The sequence below is a fragment of the Cynocephalus volans genome, chromosome 11 (assembly GCF_027409185.1).
Source record: "Cynocephalus volans isolate mCynVol1 chromosome 11, mCynVol1.pri, whole genome shotgun sequence".
NCBI classification, from domain to species: Eukaryota; Metazoa; Chordata; class Mammalia; order Dermoptera; family Cynocephalidae; genus Cynocephalus; species Cynocephalus volans.
In genome coordinates this window covers 91,040,328-91,058,690 of record NC_084470.1, presented here as the reverse complement: position 1 = coordinate 91,058,690, position 18,363 = coordinate 91,040,328, and the positions used below count along the sequence as shown (strand labels likewise).

Here is an 18,363-nt window from a genome sequence, read left to right as displayed (position 1 = left end):
GGTCCCTCGGGATGTGGCTGTGCGGAGGGTCCTGGGGGTGGGTAGACAGTTTTGGGATCCCTGGGGGAGGTGGCTGGGTTGGTCCCAGTCCCTCGGGAAAGTGGCTTATTATGACCGTCTCCACCAGTGGAAGCGGCTGGACATCTCAAGGAAGTGGCGCTGGGGTAGAGCATCCTCGCTCATTTGCAGTGGCACAAAGGACGTACTTCAGACGGGGATCTCGGGGTGGGCGGGTGAGCAACTCCGGGGTCCCAGATGACTTGGGGGACGTGCGCGCCCCACGTGCGTCGTTAGAGGAATGCGTTGGTCTCCTCACCGAGCTCCCGGTCTGTTTCAGGTGGGACCCGGCAGCTCGGCCCGCGGGATCTCCGGGAGCGCAGCCACAAGCGCCCCCAGGCACGCCCCGCCGCGCCCCGCCTTAGAAGGCTCCAGGACCCGGGGCGCACGGCGGCCGCCGCGGTCATGGAGGGCGCGCTCGCAGCCAACTGGAGCGCCGAGGAGGTCAACGCGAGCGCAGTGTTGCCGGGGGTGGAGGGCAACGGCACCGCCGGGCCGCCGCGGCGCAACGAGGCCCTGGCGCGCGTGGAGGTGGCGGTGCTGTGTGTCATCCTCTTCCTGGCACTGAGCGGCAACGTCTGCGTGCTGCTGGCGCTGCGCACCACGCGCCACCAGCACTCGCGCCTCTTCTTCTTCATGAAGCACCTGAGCATCGCCGATCTGGTGGTGGCCGTGTTCCAGGTGCTGCCGCAGCTGCTGTGGGACATCACCTTTCGCTTCTACGGGCCCGACCTGCTGTGCCGCCTGGTCAAGTACCTGCAGGTGGTAGGCATGTTCGCCTCCACCTACCTGCTGCTGCTCATGTCGCTCGACCGCTGCCTGGCCATCTGCCAGCCGCTGCGCTCGCTGAGCCGCCGCACCGACCGCCTGGCCGTGCTCGCCACGTGGCTGGGCTGCCTGGTGGCCAGCGCGCCGCAGGTGCACATCTTCGCGCTGCGCGAGGTGGCCGACGGCGTCTTCGACTGCTGGGCGGTCTTCATCCAGCCCTGGGGACCTAAGGCCTACATCACGTGGATCACGCTCGCTGTCTACGTCGTACCTGTGATCGTGCTCGCTGCCTGCTACGGCCTCATTAGCTTCAAGATCTGGCAGAACCTGCGGCTCAAGACGGCGGCGGCGGCGGCGGCGGCGGCCCAGGGGCCTGGGGACGCGGCGGCCGGCGGCGGGGCGCGCGCGGCCCTGGCGCGTGTCAGCAGTGTCAAGCTCATCTCTAAGGCTAAGATCCGCACGGTCAAGATGACTTTCATCATCGTGCTGGCCTTCGTCGTCTGCTGGACGCCATTCTTCTTCGTGCAGATGTGGAGCGTCTGGGATGACAACGCTCCCAAGGAAGGTAGCGCTGGGTGGGGACACGGGATGGGGGTGGCGTGGCCGGGCGAGGCCCCAGTCCTGCTGTCTTCGAGCTTCCAGGGTTCCGGGGGCGAGTCTGAGTCACGGCTCTATCATCCCCTGGCCAATTGACCTTGGGCAAGCAACCTCCCTGATCTTCACTTCTTCCATAAAATGGCAATAATGATAAAAGTAAATGAGAAAACGTGCATAAAGCCCTCGGCTCCATCCTTGGGTTACACGTGGGGTGTATGGTTCCTTATTATGGAGGAGGAAAATGAAGTTCAGGTGACTTGTCTTTGCCACACGATTAGCAGCGGAGGAGGTAAGTTTCCAATCCAGGTCCAAGCTCAAGCCCCTACTTTAAGTTCATTTTAAATTGAGCTTCCACTTTCAGTTCAAGTCTGCCTGAACCTATGAGATCTGGTTTGGGTAAGGGTAGTCTCCTGAGGAGGTGGGTGCTTCGTCCAACCAGGCACTGAGAAGGTGCCAGCTGGGGCAGTGGGAAGGAGAAGAGAGATCCCTGAATCTCTCTTCTAATGGAAGTGATAAGCCTCACCAGGGAACAGCGGGTAGGCACCGGGCTGGGGGTGCCCAGGACCTAGACTTGCTTCCGTTTGGGAAAAGGGAAGGGAGTTGGAATGCAAACTTGAAGGTCTGACCCAGAGGCTGGGTGATCTCCGTAGGTGGGGGACGCGCCCTCAGGGCTGGAGGACTGCTAAGGTTAGGGTGAAGGGTGGCGCTGTTGTCCATTCTCAGCCAGTGTCCAAGGGCCAGGCAGCGGGGGTAGGATGAGACTATCTGGGGGAGGAAATTTAGGGGAACAGAGAGTAGCCCAGGGCTGCGGGGCTTGTGGCTGGTGATGGGCAGCTGCTGCCAAGGTAGGGAGCTCCAGGCAGCTTTTTCTTATTCCCCCAATTCCAGTAGCTTACTTGGGAAGAGCAGGAGTTGCTGACCATTGGTGGCCAAAGACTTATACCTTTTTGTTTGAGGGTAAGCACGTAACACACACTGGAATTCTGGGGACTTCAAGTGCTTGTAAGGAAAGACCAAGGGGTTTACTTTCACCATTTCTATCCTCCAGACCTGCAGATGCCCCATTTCTGGAAATAATCACTACTGCTCCCAGCAGTCTCAAAGACATCCATCCTGAGAAGCTGAAATCTCAACATAATCTGACTTAATTCAGTTTCGTAACTTTGCTCTGGTCCCTTCTGGAAACCACAGACTTCTGGCTTTACTGAGCCCTTCCAATTAGCCCAGGTTTGCCTTAGTGGTCAAGACACTTGTCATTTCAATATTTATTCAGTGCCTGTGGTATGCCAGGCAACTGGGGCAGTGTGGGGTGGGGACTGATGTAAGAACTCAGCAAAGCCAGCCTGACTTCATCTCGAAGCTCTTTGTCACACCTTACAGAGGAGTTCTAGGGCCCAGAGAGGGAAGGCATTTGCTTCAGGTCACACAGCAAGTCAGAGGCAGGACAGCAACTAGAGCTGGGTTTCCTGTGCCAGGCTTCTTATGAAGGGCACATGACTAGGAACCTCGGTTGGGCAAAATCCAGTGGTGGATGTTTCTAAATAAGGCCTCATCAGTCCATGCCTGTTTCCTGGGCAGGATCTGAAAAGACCAGACCCAGGTCTTGAGAAGCTTGAGCACTACTGGTGAGGAAGCAAGACCAGCACCTCATTGAGCAAATTTTGGGGAGACCTGGGATCTAGTCCTGGCTGTGCTGTGGGATGTTGGGTGAGGGATCTCTTTACCCCTCCAGACTCTTAGTGTTTTACTTTTAGGAAAAAGACGTTTCAGCATTCAATTCATTAATTCAACAGATCTTCTCACGCTTCTCTCTCTGGGGTTCCCTGGCCTCTTCCATTCACTTCTTGAGTCCTGGGCACATTGTCTGTCTCCTTCTTCGCATCCCCTGCATGGCTTCCTGTTGCCCAGCCCCTCACCTGTGCTCGTCCTTCTCACTTTCTCTCCTCTCTAAAGAATGAGAATATATGGTCTACACGTGTCATAATCACGGAGTAAAGTTTAGATATTTTCTACACTTTAGAAGTACATCAAAAATTAATTTCTCTGTCAGAGAGAGAGAGACAGAGAGAGACAGAGAGACAGAGGGAGAGATAGATATCCCAGCTAAAGTGGTGGCGAGAGGTCTGAGGATTTTTCTGTGGATGACACCTTCATTGGAGACTGGCTCCTGCTCAAGCTCAAGGGGCAGGGAAAGAAATGGACTTTAAGAGCTTAAGGTCCTATTTCCCTTTGTTCTTTGCTTCTTTACTAACTTGCAGGAAAGGTTGGGTGTCACATGGAAAACCCAGGGCTTCTCTCAGTCCTCCTCGGCATTCTGTCCTGGGTGCTAAGAGGAGTACGAATACAGACCTACGGGGGCTTCATGACGCTGCTGAGCTCCAGCGTGCCTCCAGGGGTGGGAGCCCGGTCCAGATGCAAGAGACTCATTGATTACAGAGGTGAGCACTCGGGCTCTGGCCACCCGCCTGGCCAAGTCATGTCTCAGCCTCAGAGCTGCAGGTGTCAGCGAGGATGTGGGCTCAGGCCGAAAGTATGCGGTATGCTCACTTGGCCTTAATTTGGATAACTGCAAGCAGCCGGCTCGGTCATCAGAAATGATGGTGTTTGCAATCATCTTGGACACACGACTCAATCTAGAGGTTGTTAGCAAACGTTAAGGAAGGAATAAAAGAGAAACACACCAGCTACTCAAGAGATTTTGATTGGGAAAGTGGAATTAATGCACAGCCCCACTTTCCAAGAGGAAGAGAATTAACAAGAGTTGCAAAAATATTGAGACCAGGGCTCCTTGCTCTGCTCATCCCCTGGGGATTCACAAGTGGACATCCAGGGGGCCCGCTGCTAGCCACGTGACGGCATCCAGCGAAGCCCGTGTCTACAGCAGGGTTACACAGAGGCAGAAGGAGTGGGGCGAAGGTGGCATCTGTTCCTGCCGGTGGCTTCACCATGAAAACCTGGGGAGGACGGGAAGCTGAACTGATGATGGCCGATCAAGGCTAGCCGAGCGGGTTGGGACACCATGCTTGCAATGGCTGCAGATCTTGTGGCCCATCCTGGGACGGAAGTCCCTCCATCCACCAACACTCTCTCTTTTCCACCTCTCTCCCTTGGACGACTTCTTTCCCCCGTGCGTCTTCACTCACACCAACCGCTGCCTTTATGGGTCCAGAGCTCACCCTGTTCCAAACATAATTTGAGGTGGGGCACAAAAATACAGGCACCACAACAAGATAAAACAGACAGGAGGAAACTGGAATGGAAGGAGGAAAAAGGATAGAAAATAATAATATTACAATAATAGTAGTCTCAGTGTGTATAGGCAAGCTGCACATGGGGAGGAAAACCAAGAGGAGCATCTGAGTAATTTAATGGGTCTCCCCTGCAAAGCTGCCAGAAGCTGCCGAGGCCCCGATCTGGTGACCAGACTCCCCATGGCAGGTTATGACAAGCCCTATATGTGTCCTTCAGGATCAAATTCTACAGCCGAAGACTTGGCAGCAGCCTTTCCCTTGAACCCAGTGGAATTGGCTTTGCTGCCAGCGCCAGGAATTCTGACCCTGGGGAAATTCTGGGGGAGGATCTGCAGAGGAAATGGGAGTACATGGAGTGTGTCTGTCTTTCCAGGGGGTGGCTGGTATGGGTTGGGGGCGGTGGGGATGATTTTGAGTCTCTGTCTCTAGTTTTCCCTTCTGGTGTCTCCCTGGTGAAATGCACAGTCCAGTGGGCAGGGGCGAGAGAGGAGAGGGGGCCAGCTGACACATAGATGGAGTTCACTCCTGCTTACACCAGAGGTGAACGTGGCTGTGTGCACCACTCTCAGATGCCTGAGAGCTATAAGAGAGATTTTGAATGAAACAAAATAAAACCAAAACTCACGTCATAGATGAGCCATATTCATCTTTCATTATAGTGCTCTCTTTTCTCAAACTTGCTGATTTTCACTGGAGTGAGAAAATGCCCAGAGAGAACAGGGTGGGATCTCCACTGCATAGACTGCGAGGGGACGAGGGGTCGAGCCGGTTGGCCAGGACACTGTAGAATCCCAGGTCTTGGCTGCAGGGGAAACGCAGGGGCGTTGGTCTCATGGCTGGCCTGTGTTTGGAGCCTGCTCTGCCACTTGCTGCTGTGTGCCCTTGAGCAAGTTCACCTCTCTGAGCCCAGCTTCCCTTCTGTGTAATAAGGACAGCGAAGCCTACCTTGTGGTGTTGTTATGAAGATTAAGGGGTGTGATCCATGGTACTTGGGGCCACTTGATCAATGTCACTCTTTTCCTCCTCACTGCATTGTGCGTTTTGAAAGTTTTGTTCACATTCTTGGGATTGACTTTGAGAATCTCAGCAGTTATTCCTGATGGAATAGCTGGATGTTTTCCTCTTGAGCCTGGTAGAGGGGAGTGGGGGTGGAAGCAGAGCCTATTAGACAATAGGTGGCGTGTGCAGGGAGGTGGAGGAGAAACTTGTGGGGGAGAAGCTTGTTAAGGGTGGTGAGCCCTGCCGCAGCAGGGATGCTGCCTGTCCTGTTCACTGGTGTGTGCCCAGTGCCTGGCACAGGACTGGGTACCCCTCGATAGCTTAACCAGTGCTTGTCAAATATGTGGAATATGGGACGAGAAAGGTGCTTGGGCTGGGCGGGGATGGGTGTGAAGTGCAGGACTCAGGAGGAATAGGGACTTTCTAAGTAGCTCTCCAACAATAGCTGGGTCAGAGTGAGCGCCCCATGCTGGGGGCAACCAAACATCTGTCAGGGGTGTTAGGCCAGGAGGAAAGCTGAACCACACAGGAGCCTGGTTTTAAGTGTTCCCCCATCTGTAGGATGAGCTTCCCAGCCCCTCCCTGTTTCTGTGGAACTGTGGACCCTCTGGTGTGTCCTGTCCACCTTTCCTTCCTGTGGACACTGTGGCCGGGGTGGGGGTGAGGGGAAGGCACCATGGAGGGGCTGCTCTTCAGGTGACCAGCGATGTGGAGAGCAGTGGGGGGCCCCTCAAGCTTGGCCCTTCTGAGAACACATCGCCATTAGACAGTTACCAACCTCGCTCTTGTCTGATTGAGCAATTGTGAGTTCTTTTATGTTGTTGGCTAATGGTAATGTTTTCACCTTGGGTTTCTGCCCCAAGGTGACCTCACTCTCTGTCCCCTTCTCCCCCAAATGTTTGACTAATAAAAGAAAAAAAAAAGAAAAAAGAAAAAGAAAACGGTTAGGTGAGGATTTGCTGCATGTTTTTCCCATTTGATGGATGACTGAGGGGGTTGTGGGGGGCAGGTGAGGAGGTGAAGTGGGACTGTGGAGGTCCTTGGATCAGAAGCAGATCAGCCAGTCGTCCTGGCTGTGTCACATTGTCTGGGAAGGCTGGGCTAGGCCTGGGCCCGGGTGCTGGCACATCTGTGTGTGGTCTGATGATCCCACCACCTTGCACTGGCCACCATTGGAAGCAAAGAGAACCCCAAAGGACTCACTCCAGGGGCTGGGCTGGGTGGGGGCTTACCTATACTCCTCTAGACCCTGGGTGTCAGGCTCCACCTGCCAGAGCCCCCAGCCCCTGGGAGACAGCATTGGGAAGCCTTAAGAGTCCCCTTCAGAGACCTGGTCTCGCTGCCATCTGTATGATTTGGGGCATGTCTGTTGATAGTTTCTGGGCTTCTGTCATTCCAAGTAATGGGGATAACATCTCGTAATGGGATGCTACACCCTCTCTGGGCACTTGTTTTGGTGAAGTGAGGAGCTGGATGAGTTGATAGCCACAGCCACCATTGAATGCATACCGACTGTGAGCCATGCCCTGTGCCTGGGTCATCTCTGATCCTCACCCAGACACAGCAGGTTAAGGGGACATCATCCTCCTTCTCCACATGAGGAAACTGAGGCTCAGAGAGGCACAACTGGCCTGAGATCACCATTGAGTAAGTGGTGGAGTGGAATTTGAACCCAGGTCATCCGTGCCAGAGTCTGACCTACTGCATCACCCTCCTTCCCCAGGCCAGCATTTTCTGGCATTGGGATCTCCTGGGGCGCTTGGTCAAAAGCTGACTCCTGGGCCCACCCCAGGCCCACTGAAACAGAGCTCTGCACCCTCTTTCTGGCCCTACCATCCAGACTTCTTGGGCTCTTCTGTAACGCCTATGCACACAGCCCGTCCAGCCACACCTCTGCCAGTGGCACTGACCTCTCAGCACTCTGGGTTCAATGCCACGTCCCTGGGACTCCTCCCCGTGTGCAGCAAGTCCAGCATCTTAGCTGCACCAATTGTCTCCTGTTGGTACATTGCTTTCTTTTTCTGTCACTACCGTCTTAGTTTAGAGCATGGTTATTCAACTTTAGCACTACTGACATTTGGGACTGGCTAGTCTTTGTTGTGTGTACGGTGTGTGCATGATGCGTGTGTCACACAGTGAGGCTGTCCTGTGCACTGTAGGATGTTTAGCGGCATTTGTGTTCTCTACCTCCTGCATGCCACTAGCACCTCCCTGCTAGTTGTGGTCACCAGGAATGTTTCCAGACATTGCCAAATGTCCACTAAGGGGCAAAATCGCCCTTGGTTGGGAACCACTGGCTTAGACCCATTGTGTAGGCCTGGCCTGAACTCATACCCAACAAATGAGGACACCAGGTTACCTTTGCCCTTGGCTCAGGCCAACCTGCTTAATGTGCCCTAGCCAGGCCTGCTGACTCGCCACTCCCCACAGTTCCTGTGGCTTTGCCACCTTTGCACTACAGGATGCTGTTCCTGTCACAGTAATGCCACCCCAGTCTCTTCCGTGGAGACCCATCCCCTGAAGCCCAGTACATGGTCTTCTTTGTGGCACAGCTCTGGGGGGTGCCTTTTATCTCATGGTCTGTGAGAATGGTGCTCCTAGGAGCTGGGCAGCACACATCCCAAACAGCTGGACATGGCAGCCTCACCTAGTCTCCCTGTTGTGAAGCCGTCCCTCTTTGCCCCAGTTTGGGGGTCTCTATCCTCAATGAATTCATTCCACAAACAGTTATTGATGGCCTCTAGAGTCCTGTCCACACAACCTCTGCTTTGATCTGTCAACCCTCTAGTGAGGAGAATTTGCAAGGAGCCCTGCCTAGGCCCTCACCTGCCTCCTGTGGCCAGCAGCTGGCATGCATAAACGGGGACAGTCAGATTAAGGTTGGTCACAGAGGTCTGGCTACATCCACAGACCTCTCGGAGGGACGTCTCCCCCAGTTTCTGCCAGGCTGGTGTCACGGTTTCGTGTCCCAAAGTGCATCGAGGTGGAGTATCAGCACTCACAGCGGGTGGGCGGCTGACCCTGCCCGCAGCTCAGTTTTCTGAGGTGAAGAATAGGGCTTAGGATCTGGGGAGGGTGGGATGTGCCACTGGCACTGGCACAGTGCCTGGCACGTGGTGAGTGTGGCATAAGATCTTGCTTTTTAAAAAAGGGAGAGAAATTTCAGTAAGTGTCAGGGTCTGGGAGTAGGTCAGTGCAGCTGAGGGAGTGAGAGTCATTTTGGGCACAGGAGTAGCATTTTAGCAAAGGGTCTGCAGTTGCAGTTGGGGGCAGGGGGTGGTAGCAAGCCCAATGATGAGATGCTGGGAATGAGAGTGTTAGGAGGTAAGCACCTTCTAACCTACCTGGGGGAGGCGGTGGGAGGTGAAGTGGAGAGGTTCTAGCTCTGGTTTTGGAAGTGCCCCGGACTGGATCCTTGCATGAAGGGTGGGTGGAGGGAGTGTCCCAGCCCCAAACCCCAGTATTAGATTCCTGATTCCTGTGCTCGTGATTCCTGGCCACTGTGGGGTAGCCTCTGCCAGTGTGTCCTTTTGTGCTCAGCTGAGAGTGGGCACTTCCTTCCCAGTAGCCAGAGGCTCCAGTTCCACCGGCCTCTGCCCTCCTTGGCCCACGTCTCACCTGACACTTAACTCTTGCTCCTCCTGTTTCTCTCCCTTTATCCCACCTGACCTTGCCATCTGAGTGTGAACTTAATTTCCTAGAGGGATTGCATTTCAGCCCAGTCACCTTGTTAGGAGGCCATATCCTGTCGCTGAGCAGAGAAATGATCTACTTGCTTTTCCAGAATGGTGGCAGCTGATTTATCAGGACTCCATGTCTGCTAATTTTATGCTTAAGTTCAATTCAGTTCCTTGTTAAACTCTTCCTATTTTCCAGTCTCTCTACCAGCAGCCAGGGATAGGGCCACAAATGAGACACTGCCCCCAGCCAAGGAGTATAAACAAAAATATTATGACAATATGATGGGATGATGCTGTTACAGAGGTGTTTATTCATCAGCACTGTGAGTGCCCTGAGGAGATGGTAGTTGGCTCTGTTCCTCTGGGGAAAAGTTAGGAGGGTTTCAGGAGGAAGCAACGTTTGAAAAGGGTTTTAAAAGATGAGTAGGAGCTTGCTGCACAAAGAAGCAGATTCATGTTTCATGCTGAGGTCATTGAACAGTTAATTTATCTCCTCTTCCCTGTCTTCACAATGTGAGCCAGTGGGAAGGATGCTTCTCAAACTGTACTGTGCACACGAACCACCTGCGGCCTGGTGAAAATGCAGATTCTGATTTGGTAGGTCTGCAGAGGGACCCCAAGAGTCTGCATTTTTGACAAGCATGCAGGCAATGCCTGTGTGGTGCCCATGCAGCTAGCCCATTGGCTACACTTGGGAGTAGCAAAGCTTTAATAAGTTATCTCTTTTACCAAAACCTGCTATTTGCCTGTACACATGTGGCCCTAATTGGCTGCAGGGCCTTGTCATTCCTGGAAGTGGGGGAATGGCTGGGCATTTGCAGGAAGGCCCTGGCTTTTTTCTTTCCAAAATGTGGTTATTCCTCAGGCTCAGCCCAGTGAATCTAACACGTCTGCCACATTTGAGCAGTGCCATAATAGAAGCCCATTTTGAAATTCTGACTTCTGATACATAGGGTGATCACACCTCTGTGATTTTTAGAAAAATCAGAGTTGTAAAATTATGGTCTTTTCAAAGAAGGTGCCCTGTAGTGTACTAGGGTACTTCAAAAAGATCATGGAAAAATAAAATTAAAAGATAATATGAATCTTTCCATGAGCTTTTTGAAGACCCTCGTATGTTGAGACTCAATCTTTATATAAGCATACATTCAAAAATCTTTTTTTTTATTTAAAAAAAGAAGGCCTCTGTAGACTGGCCCCCAAATGCCCACACAGTTCCTGTAGGAATAAGGGGCTTACACCTGAATTCCTGATACTCCACGGGGAGGCCTTGTACCAAGTGAGGGAGGACTTGATCTGACTCAGATGAGATCAGCCAGATGGCTTTGAATTGTATATGAAATGTATTAGTTGCTTGAGGAACAAGAGGCAGCTGAGAGGCCTGGAGAGGCCTGGCGAGGCCTGGCCAGCTGCCATCAGCTGCTCTGAGCTAATTTGGGCCTTCAGTGACCTCGGAGGGAGTGCCGGGGAATCCGTAGGGGAGTGTTGGGGCCTGAGTAGAGTAAAGCCAGGCTGGGCAGGATGGGATGCCTGGTGCATGCCGTCCTGGTCCTCGTCCTCCCGTGGCCCCCTGCTTCCCTCCCTCCATGAGTCATGGTGCTGAGTGGAAACACAGAGCAGATTCTTGTCTGCTGGGTGCAGAATCGCCCAGCTGGTGATGTTTGCTTTTGGTGCACGGCTACTTCTGCTTGGCACGTAGGAGCACCCAGTTGAAGATCACCCCTAGTCCTCAGCCTTGTGCCCACCAGTCCCTCCTCCAAATGCTGCAAACCCCATTTAGTATTGTGCTGGTCTTTTACCTCTCTCTTTCTCACCATGAATCTGTGAATCCCTGAGGGCAGGAACTTGATGGGTCCATTTAGGTCCCCAACACCTACTTCAGTGCCTGGCATAGAGTAGAGTTGGCATGAAAGGATGGACAAACGTCTGACGTCTTCTTACTCCAAGAAATGCCATCTGTGAAAGGTCAGCAGCTCCAGGACAGGCTGGGTGGACCAGTGCCTTGCTCTTGCCTCCCTTCCTGGCAAGGATCAGAGAGAACAGGTCTGTGGTCCAGGTACTCACTCAGGGCTTGCTCATGGGGAAGGTGTGACTTCTACTGTAGGCAAGTGGGAGACACATGATTTGAATTGGCCCTTCCAGTGAAGACCCTGAAGTCTTGCTCTTGCTTGAGGTTGCTGTAATCTTCCCTTGTGGGTTTCTTAGGTCACTGGCAGAATAAGTTTTTCCAAACTGGACTGTCTAGGGTTCCTTTCTTGTCACATCATCCAGTCCTAGGGCTCTGGGTTTTTCATTTTTTGTTTTTAATTTTTGGGAAATACTGGCATAAAGAGCTAAAGACAATTTCTTTAATTGACTTGGGATCAGGAGTCCCCAACCTTGGACTTTAAAAAATTATTGCAGTTCATCTTATCTCATATCCATTAATGATAATAATCACTTTAATAAACACTTTGCCATTCATGAAGTCCTTTTACGTTCTCTTTTTTAAAAAAAAATTTCTCTTTTCTCAATGTCCTTGTGTCGCCTCCATTCTACAGATGAGGAAACTGAGGCTCAGACAGTAGATTTGGCTCAGAGACTGAGTGGGTGAGGGGGGTTCAGGCCCCAAAGGTTTGTGTCTGAATCCTGTGGTCCTGGTTCCTCCTTCCTACCTCTGAGCCTTTCTTCTCTGGGCCTAGGGGCTTCCTCTGTGATCCCAGAGAAGGTGCCAGCGGCAGACTAGACCTTTCTGCATTGGAAACATTCTCACTTCATCATTGCTCTGCTTGGTGCAAAGTGTGGTGGGAAGCCAGTCTCCCAGGGAGCATGGGAGCTGGGATGGCCCTTCAGAGAAGCTGGGATCAAGGCAGGGGGTCTGGCCTGTGTGCATCTGCATCGATTAGTCATCGGATGTGGCACCTCCCTGTGGCCAAAGGCAGTGGCCCGAAAGGACCTCAGCCATGGGCATCTCTGGCAGCTGGAGGAATGCATGCCCAGGTCCTGAAGGGGTGGGGACAGCACAGCATTCACTGCAACCTGCTTGACTCAACTTGAAGTCAGTGACCACATCTAATTGACCTTTTCGATCAGTGCCCCCTGTGTGCTACCCAGTGGGTGTGTGTGTTTTGAAAGAAGACAATAAACATGGTAAGGATTTCAGTGTGGAGGAAATGCCAGGAGGGTGGTGTGGTCCTAGAACTTCAAGTTGGAATGCGGGTGAACAGAAGGGGGAAGGACGATCTTACAGGTGTGGAAAGGAAAGACAGCAGCTTCTCTCCGCTGGAGCGACCGGGCTAGCATGCAAGCTAAAACAGAAGTCCTTAGCCCCTCACTCCCGACCCAGCCCCTGAATTCTGCAGGGCAAGATCAGATATTTCCAGGACCCCAAGTAAGACAGAATGAGACAAGGACATTCTTATCTAACACTAGTTCCTTATTTGTTCTAGCCCACTGTTGACTCTGTGGAGCTCAGACATCCCTCTGCCCTCCTTAAAGATGGCCCATCTTTCAGTGTGTTTAAACCTGTGAGGAAATGACAAGCTAGCTGAGAGCCAGCACAAGAATCTGCTTATCAGCCAACCCTGGCCATACAGTCTGGCTCAAGAGCCACACTGGACAGACACTGCCATATGGCAGTGAAGCTTCTGGAAGCTCAGCCAGTGGGTCCCACGTACTATGCCCCACCCTGTGCTGCTTCAGATTCCAAAACATACCCCAGCCCAGGGAGTGGCGTCTCCCCTTTGTTTCATGCACATGGCATTGACTCTGTTATTGATAAGGAAAAAACCACTTATTGAGCACTTAATACATCATTGCGGTAGTGATGACATTAGCTGAGCTGTGTTACACATTTGCTGTTACTGAGTGACAGGAATCATGAACAGTACTTAGTATCCTATCTAAGGTTTGCAACAATTCTGTGAAGAAGCTCTTTTACTATTTCCATTTCACAGATGGAGAAACTGAGGTTAAGAGAGATTAGGTGACTTGCCCGAGAACACAGAGGTGCAAAGTGCAGCGCCAGGATTTTGCCCAGGTCTGGGTGACCTGAAAGCAAAGGCACCACATGATGTAGGATGAGGAGAAGTGGCTGAGCTTGCCCTGTGGGTCTGCTCCTCCCATTTCTGTGCCCTTCCCCACCTGCTTGTCAACATCTGTGACTCCTACAGGCATCCAAATCAAGGACTGGCTAATTTTTTCTGTAACGGGCCAGACAGTACATATTTTAGGCTTGCATGGTGTCAGATCCCTGTCACAACTACGCAACTCTGTCCTTGTAGTGTGAATGAATGGACAGGGCTGTGTGTCAATAAAACTTAATCTACAAAACAGGCAGCAGGCAGGGGTTGGCCAGGGGGCTGTAGTTTGCTGACCCTGGTCTAGACCAGGAGACACTTCTGCCAGGAAGGATGGTGATCTGCTAGGAGGCACTGTTTCCCCTCCCAGGTACACTGGATTTTAAAAGAGCACCGCTGGGGAGTGGGCAGTGCTTACTCTCAGTGAGGGACTACATTTATTTGGGGAACAGGGAAGTTGTTCTCTGTCCTTCAAATCACACCATGAGGGCAATTGCTCAGCCAGCCTGTGTCTTTGCTTTAGGACTGAGAGGATTCACTAATAGGAACCAACCTGACATGCAACAATGCGAACCTATTTTTAAAAGAAATTAGACTTCATTACTTTTAGGTGAGGACACAGAGAACTTGCTGTGTGTCCCTGAGGAAGTCATTGTCCTTCTCTGAGCTTCACTTTCCTCATCTATAACATGGGGATAAGGCTGCTTTGAAAACTGTATTGTGCTGGGCAGGCTTGAGGGGTGATTCTGATGGTCAACATTGCTGGCATTGTCATGTGCTGTTTTGGAAATAGCATTGTGAAATGCAAGGACAATATCTGCCATACTTTGTTCTGTTCTGGCTCCTCTGTAAACCTGTAAAGTCTTGATGGCCATCAGAAAGGAAAATATTGTGGCCTAAACAAGATACAGTAAGTGCAGGTTGAAATGGAATCAGTCACTGACCTGCTCAGAAACTATCAATGGCTCCCCATTGCCAGCAGTGTGAAGTGCAGACTCAGCCTGGATTTGAGATCCTCGAAAGATAGTTTAAAACCCAGGGTTCTAAGCTATCTTTCCCTTCTCTCACGAAACTCCCTTTCCCCATCTCTTGCTCCCCTGGCGGTCCCTGAGTGCTCTTAGATATGCCTACCCACGACTTTTAGTCCTGCGGCTTCCTCCCTTTGGAAACTCCATAGCCCCCGTTTGTCTGTTTATTTATTTATTTTTTATCAAGACATAATTGATTGTACATATCTGTGGGGTCCTGCATTGAATATCAATACCTGTGTGCAATATGTGATGCTGAGATTAGGGTAATTAGTATATTCAACATTACACAATGTAGTTGTTTTTTGTGGCCCTTTACCAATTTCTTGCTAACCCCCCTCTGCCCCCTTTTTCACCTCTGGTAATGTCAGTTCTGTTCTCTCCTTTTGAAAGTTCAATTTATTATTGTGATTGTTGTATCTTTCTTTCTTTTTATAAAAAATGTATTTGTTTATTTTTTTAGCTTCCACTTGTGAGTGAGGACATGGTGTATTTCTCTTTCTGTGCCTGGCTTATTTTACTTAACATAATTTTCTCTAAGTTCATCCATGTTGCTATGAATGGCAGAATTTCATTCTTTTTTATGTCAGAGTAGTAATCCATTGAGTACATATACCTCAGTTTCCTTATCCAGTCATCTGTTGATGGACATTTAGGTTTGTTCTAACTCTTGGCTATAGATATAACATGGGAGTGCAGGTGTCCCTTCAACATGATGATTTCCTTTCCTTTCCTTTGGGTATATGCCCAGCAGTGGGATTGCTGACAAAGGCACCAAGAATATACATCAGGGAAAAGGCTGCCTCTTCATAAGTGGTACTGAGAAAATTGGACATCTATATGTAGAAGAATGAAACTAGACTCCTACCTCTTACCATAAACCAAAATGAACTCAAAACGGGTTAAACACTTAAATATAAGACCCAAAACTATAAAACTCCTAAAAGAAGACATAGGGAAACACTTCAGGAAGTAGGACTGGACAAAGATTTTATGAATAAGATGCCAAAAGCACTGGCAACAAAAGTAAAAATAAAGAAATAGGATTATATCAAACTAAAAAGCCTCTGCACAGCAAAAGAAACAATTAATAGAGCAAAAAGACAACCTACAGAATGGGAGAAAATATTTGCAAACCACGCAGTCAACAAGGGATTAATATCCAGAATATACAAAGAACTCAACAGTAACAAACAAGTAACCCTATTAAAAAATGGATAAAGGAGCTGAAGAGGCATTTCTCAAAGGAAGACATACAAACGGCCAACAGACATGAAGTAATGCTCAGCCATACTCAGCATCAGGGAAATGCAAATCAAAACCACATTGAGCTATCATCTCACCCCAGTTAGAATGACTGTCATCAAAAAGACAGAGAATAACAAATGCTGGTGAGGATGCAGAGAAGGGAGAGCACTGCTACACTGCTGGTGGGACTGTAAATTGGTGCAGCCATTATGGAAAACAGTGTGGAGGTTCCTCAAACAACTTCAGACACACCTGCCATAGCCCCTGTTTCATTCCCAAAGAGCTCTCCTCCTGGCTGATGACAGGGTCTTGACATTTCACTGCTGGGGATTCATGTCTTTGGATGATTAGGATATTGCTGAATTAAAAAGAAAGCCAAATGTGTCCTTAATGTTGGTGATTTCACATGAGCAGGTTCAGCTTTGAGAGGGTCACTCATCCCCTGTGGAGCCAGGCCACTCAGTCATTCCCGTTTGTGGCTGCCAGGTGGGAGCAGAGCCATTGGCCATAGACCCAACTCTTCCCACCCAGGCTGGCCCCTTGGAGGCCGAAAGACTTGTGGGGCTACTTAGGAATTCATTAACTATTTACTCTTTCATTGCTAATGTTTCTGTAGTTTTTCTTTTTTAAAAATAGTATAAAAGAATTAAAAGATCCAAATGTAAAGAGTGAGGCAAATAGCTTACATGGACAGAGAAGATTAGACCGTAGAACCAAGTACAACTAGGTAAAATTTGGTGACTTTCTGTCCAAATGTGAACTTCATTTGTGATATTTCCTTCTGTGTGAACATTATCTGTTAGCCAGAGATGTCTGCAGTTTGTCAGATTTAAGGCCATTGAAAGAAACCCAGTTTTTCGCTCTTGTGCTTGGCAGTACCTAGATTAGAATTTTTCTTCCCTGTTGAAGCTTAAATTTGTGACAAGCATGTCTTGAAGTTAATTTCTATCTCTAATCTTGCTTGAAATTCAATGAATCCTCAGTATCACAGCTTTTACACAGTGCCTCAGATAACTTTAGTGTCACAGTTGGTTTTATATTTTTCCTGTGTCAGGCTTCTTGTCATGCTGAAGCAGTGCTCTTGGGGTTACCTTCACAGAGACACTTGCAATTTATCAGCCATGAGGATACCATGCACTTCCTTGCCACCAGGTCTTTGCCTGTGCCACTCCTTCTACCCGGAGCAGGCTTCTTCCCTGCCTGGAAAACTCACAAGCATCTTCAAAAGTCAGCTCAAATGTCCCCTTTCTGGGGGGCAGGTCATGATTCTCTCTTGGAGTGGCACACCTTCTTGTGTGCCCCCCAACCCACAACCTGTCCACATTGTGGTGTTTCTCATTTTGTTTATATTTATGTCCTCAGTGCCAGGCCTGGTGCCTGGCATGTGGTTGTGAAAGCAGGAACCATTTATTAGGCACATGCTGAGTGCCAGGCACTCTTTAATTCTTGCATCATTCCCAGGAGGTTTGGGTACTCTCATTATCCACGTTTAAAGATTGGGAAACTGAAGATTTTGGGGGTGTAACGCAATTGGTCACTGGTGGGGCTAGAATGCAAAGTAGTTCTGGCAGTTCAGGACTCTGTGCTCTTAGACACTCCAAGTCATAGGCGCTCAATTCTTGCTGGTTGAATGAGGAAGGAGAAGGTGGCCGTGACGCATGTAGCTACTGCTGAGGGGAGGGGCAGGGAGTAAGCTTTTGATGAGAGACAGGCAGGGACAGTCACAGGCTGGGCTGAGCCTGGGAATGCATGGCGAGCAGGTGGAGGGTATGTCCAGAGCAAGGATGCCTCTGTAGTACCCCATCTTGCGCCCCAGAACATGGTCCTTGGGAAAGGCTGTTGCTCCCAAAACAATGATTGGGTCCAACAGGTCTGGGAGTGGCTTAGTAGTGATGCCCTGTTTGCCTTTCTCTCTGTCCTGCCCCTAGCCTCAGCCTTCATCATCGCCATGCTCCTGGCCAGCCTCAACAGCTGCTGTAACCCCTGGATCTACATGATCTTCACGGGCCACCTCTTCCATGAACTTGTGCAGCGCTTCCTCTGCTGCTTCTCCAGAGACCCAAAGGGCAACCGGCTGGGTGAGACGAGCATCAGCAAAAAGAGCAATTCGTCCTCCTTTGTCCTGAGCCATCTCAGCTCCAGCCAGAGGAGCTGCTCCCAGCCATCTACCATGTGACCCTCCTGCCTGGGCCAGGGCTGTCTCCCGGGGCTTGGGCTGTGTTGATATGGACAGTCCACCCCTTGGTGGCTGTGTACGTATGTGTTTAAGGTACTTATCAGTCTCCATCCCTCCATACCTTGGGGTGGCTTAGGTGGGATGGGTGATTCTGACATGGGGTGGGCAAGTGGTCTGTCTGGAGGAAGATGATAGGGTGATTCAGCCATCAGACAGTCCCCTGGGCTCCCACATGTACTTCTGCTACCCTGACCCACTGCTACCTTGGGCAGTGGGTGAGTAGTTTTTTCCCTTGGACCTGTAATTTTACTCCAGTATCTTTTTACTCCTTTATTCTGGGATCTTGTGAAAGGTAGTAAATGTAGGATTAGTGACCAATTGGATCAGGAAGTCCAGTGTTCTGGACTTGGGGTAAGGAGTGGGAATGTGACCATAGATGGAGAGGGTGGCACTGATATCCTCTTGACCTCAGGGTTTGTTTGCCTTTGAGTGTCTGAATCC

General features: G+C 50.6%; 1 protein-coding gene across 1 annotated transcript; it reads left to right on the top strand.

Annotated features, from left to right (window-relative positions):
• Positions 1–462: 462 nt before the first annotated feature.
• Positions 463–17,862, top strand: OXTR (oxytocin receptor). The gene is made up of 2 exons (XM_063115151.1): positions 463–1,390; positions 17,615–17,862. The coding sequence occupies exons 1-2, from the start codon at positions 463–465 to the stop codon at positions 17,860–17,862; spliced, it is 1,176 nt and encodes a 391-aa protein (XP_062971221.1).
• Positions 17,863–18,363: the final 501 nt, after the last annotated feature.

Bases quoted from the DNA above. Each gene is read 5' to 3' on its own strand.
- OXTR (XM_063115151.1), top strand. From the start codon at position 463: ATGGAGGGCGCGCTCGCAGCCAACTGGAGCGCCGAGGAGGTCAACGCG. The intron at 1,391-17,614 runs GTAGCGCTGGGT...TCCTGCCCCTAG, and splicing joins TGACAACGCTCCCAAGGAAG to CCTCAGCCTTCATCATCGCC.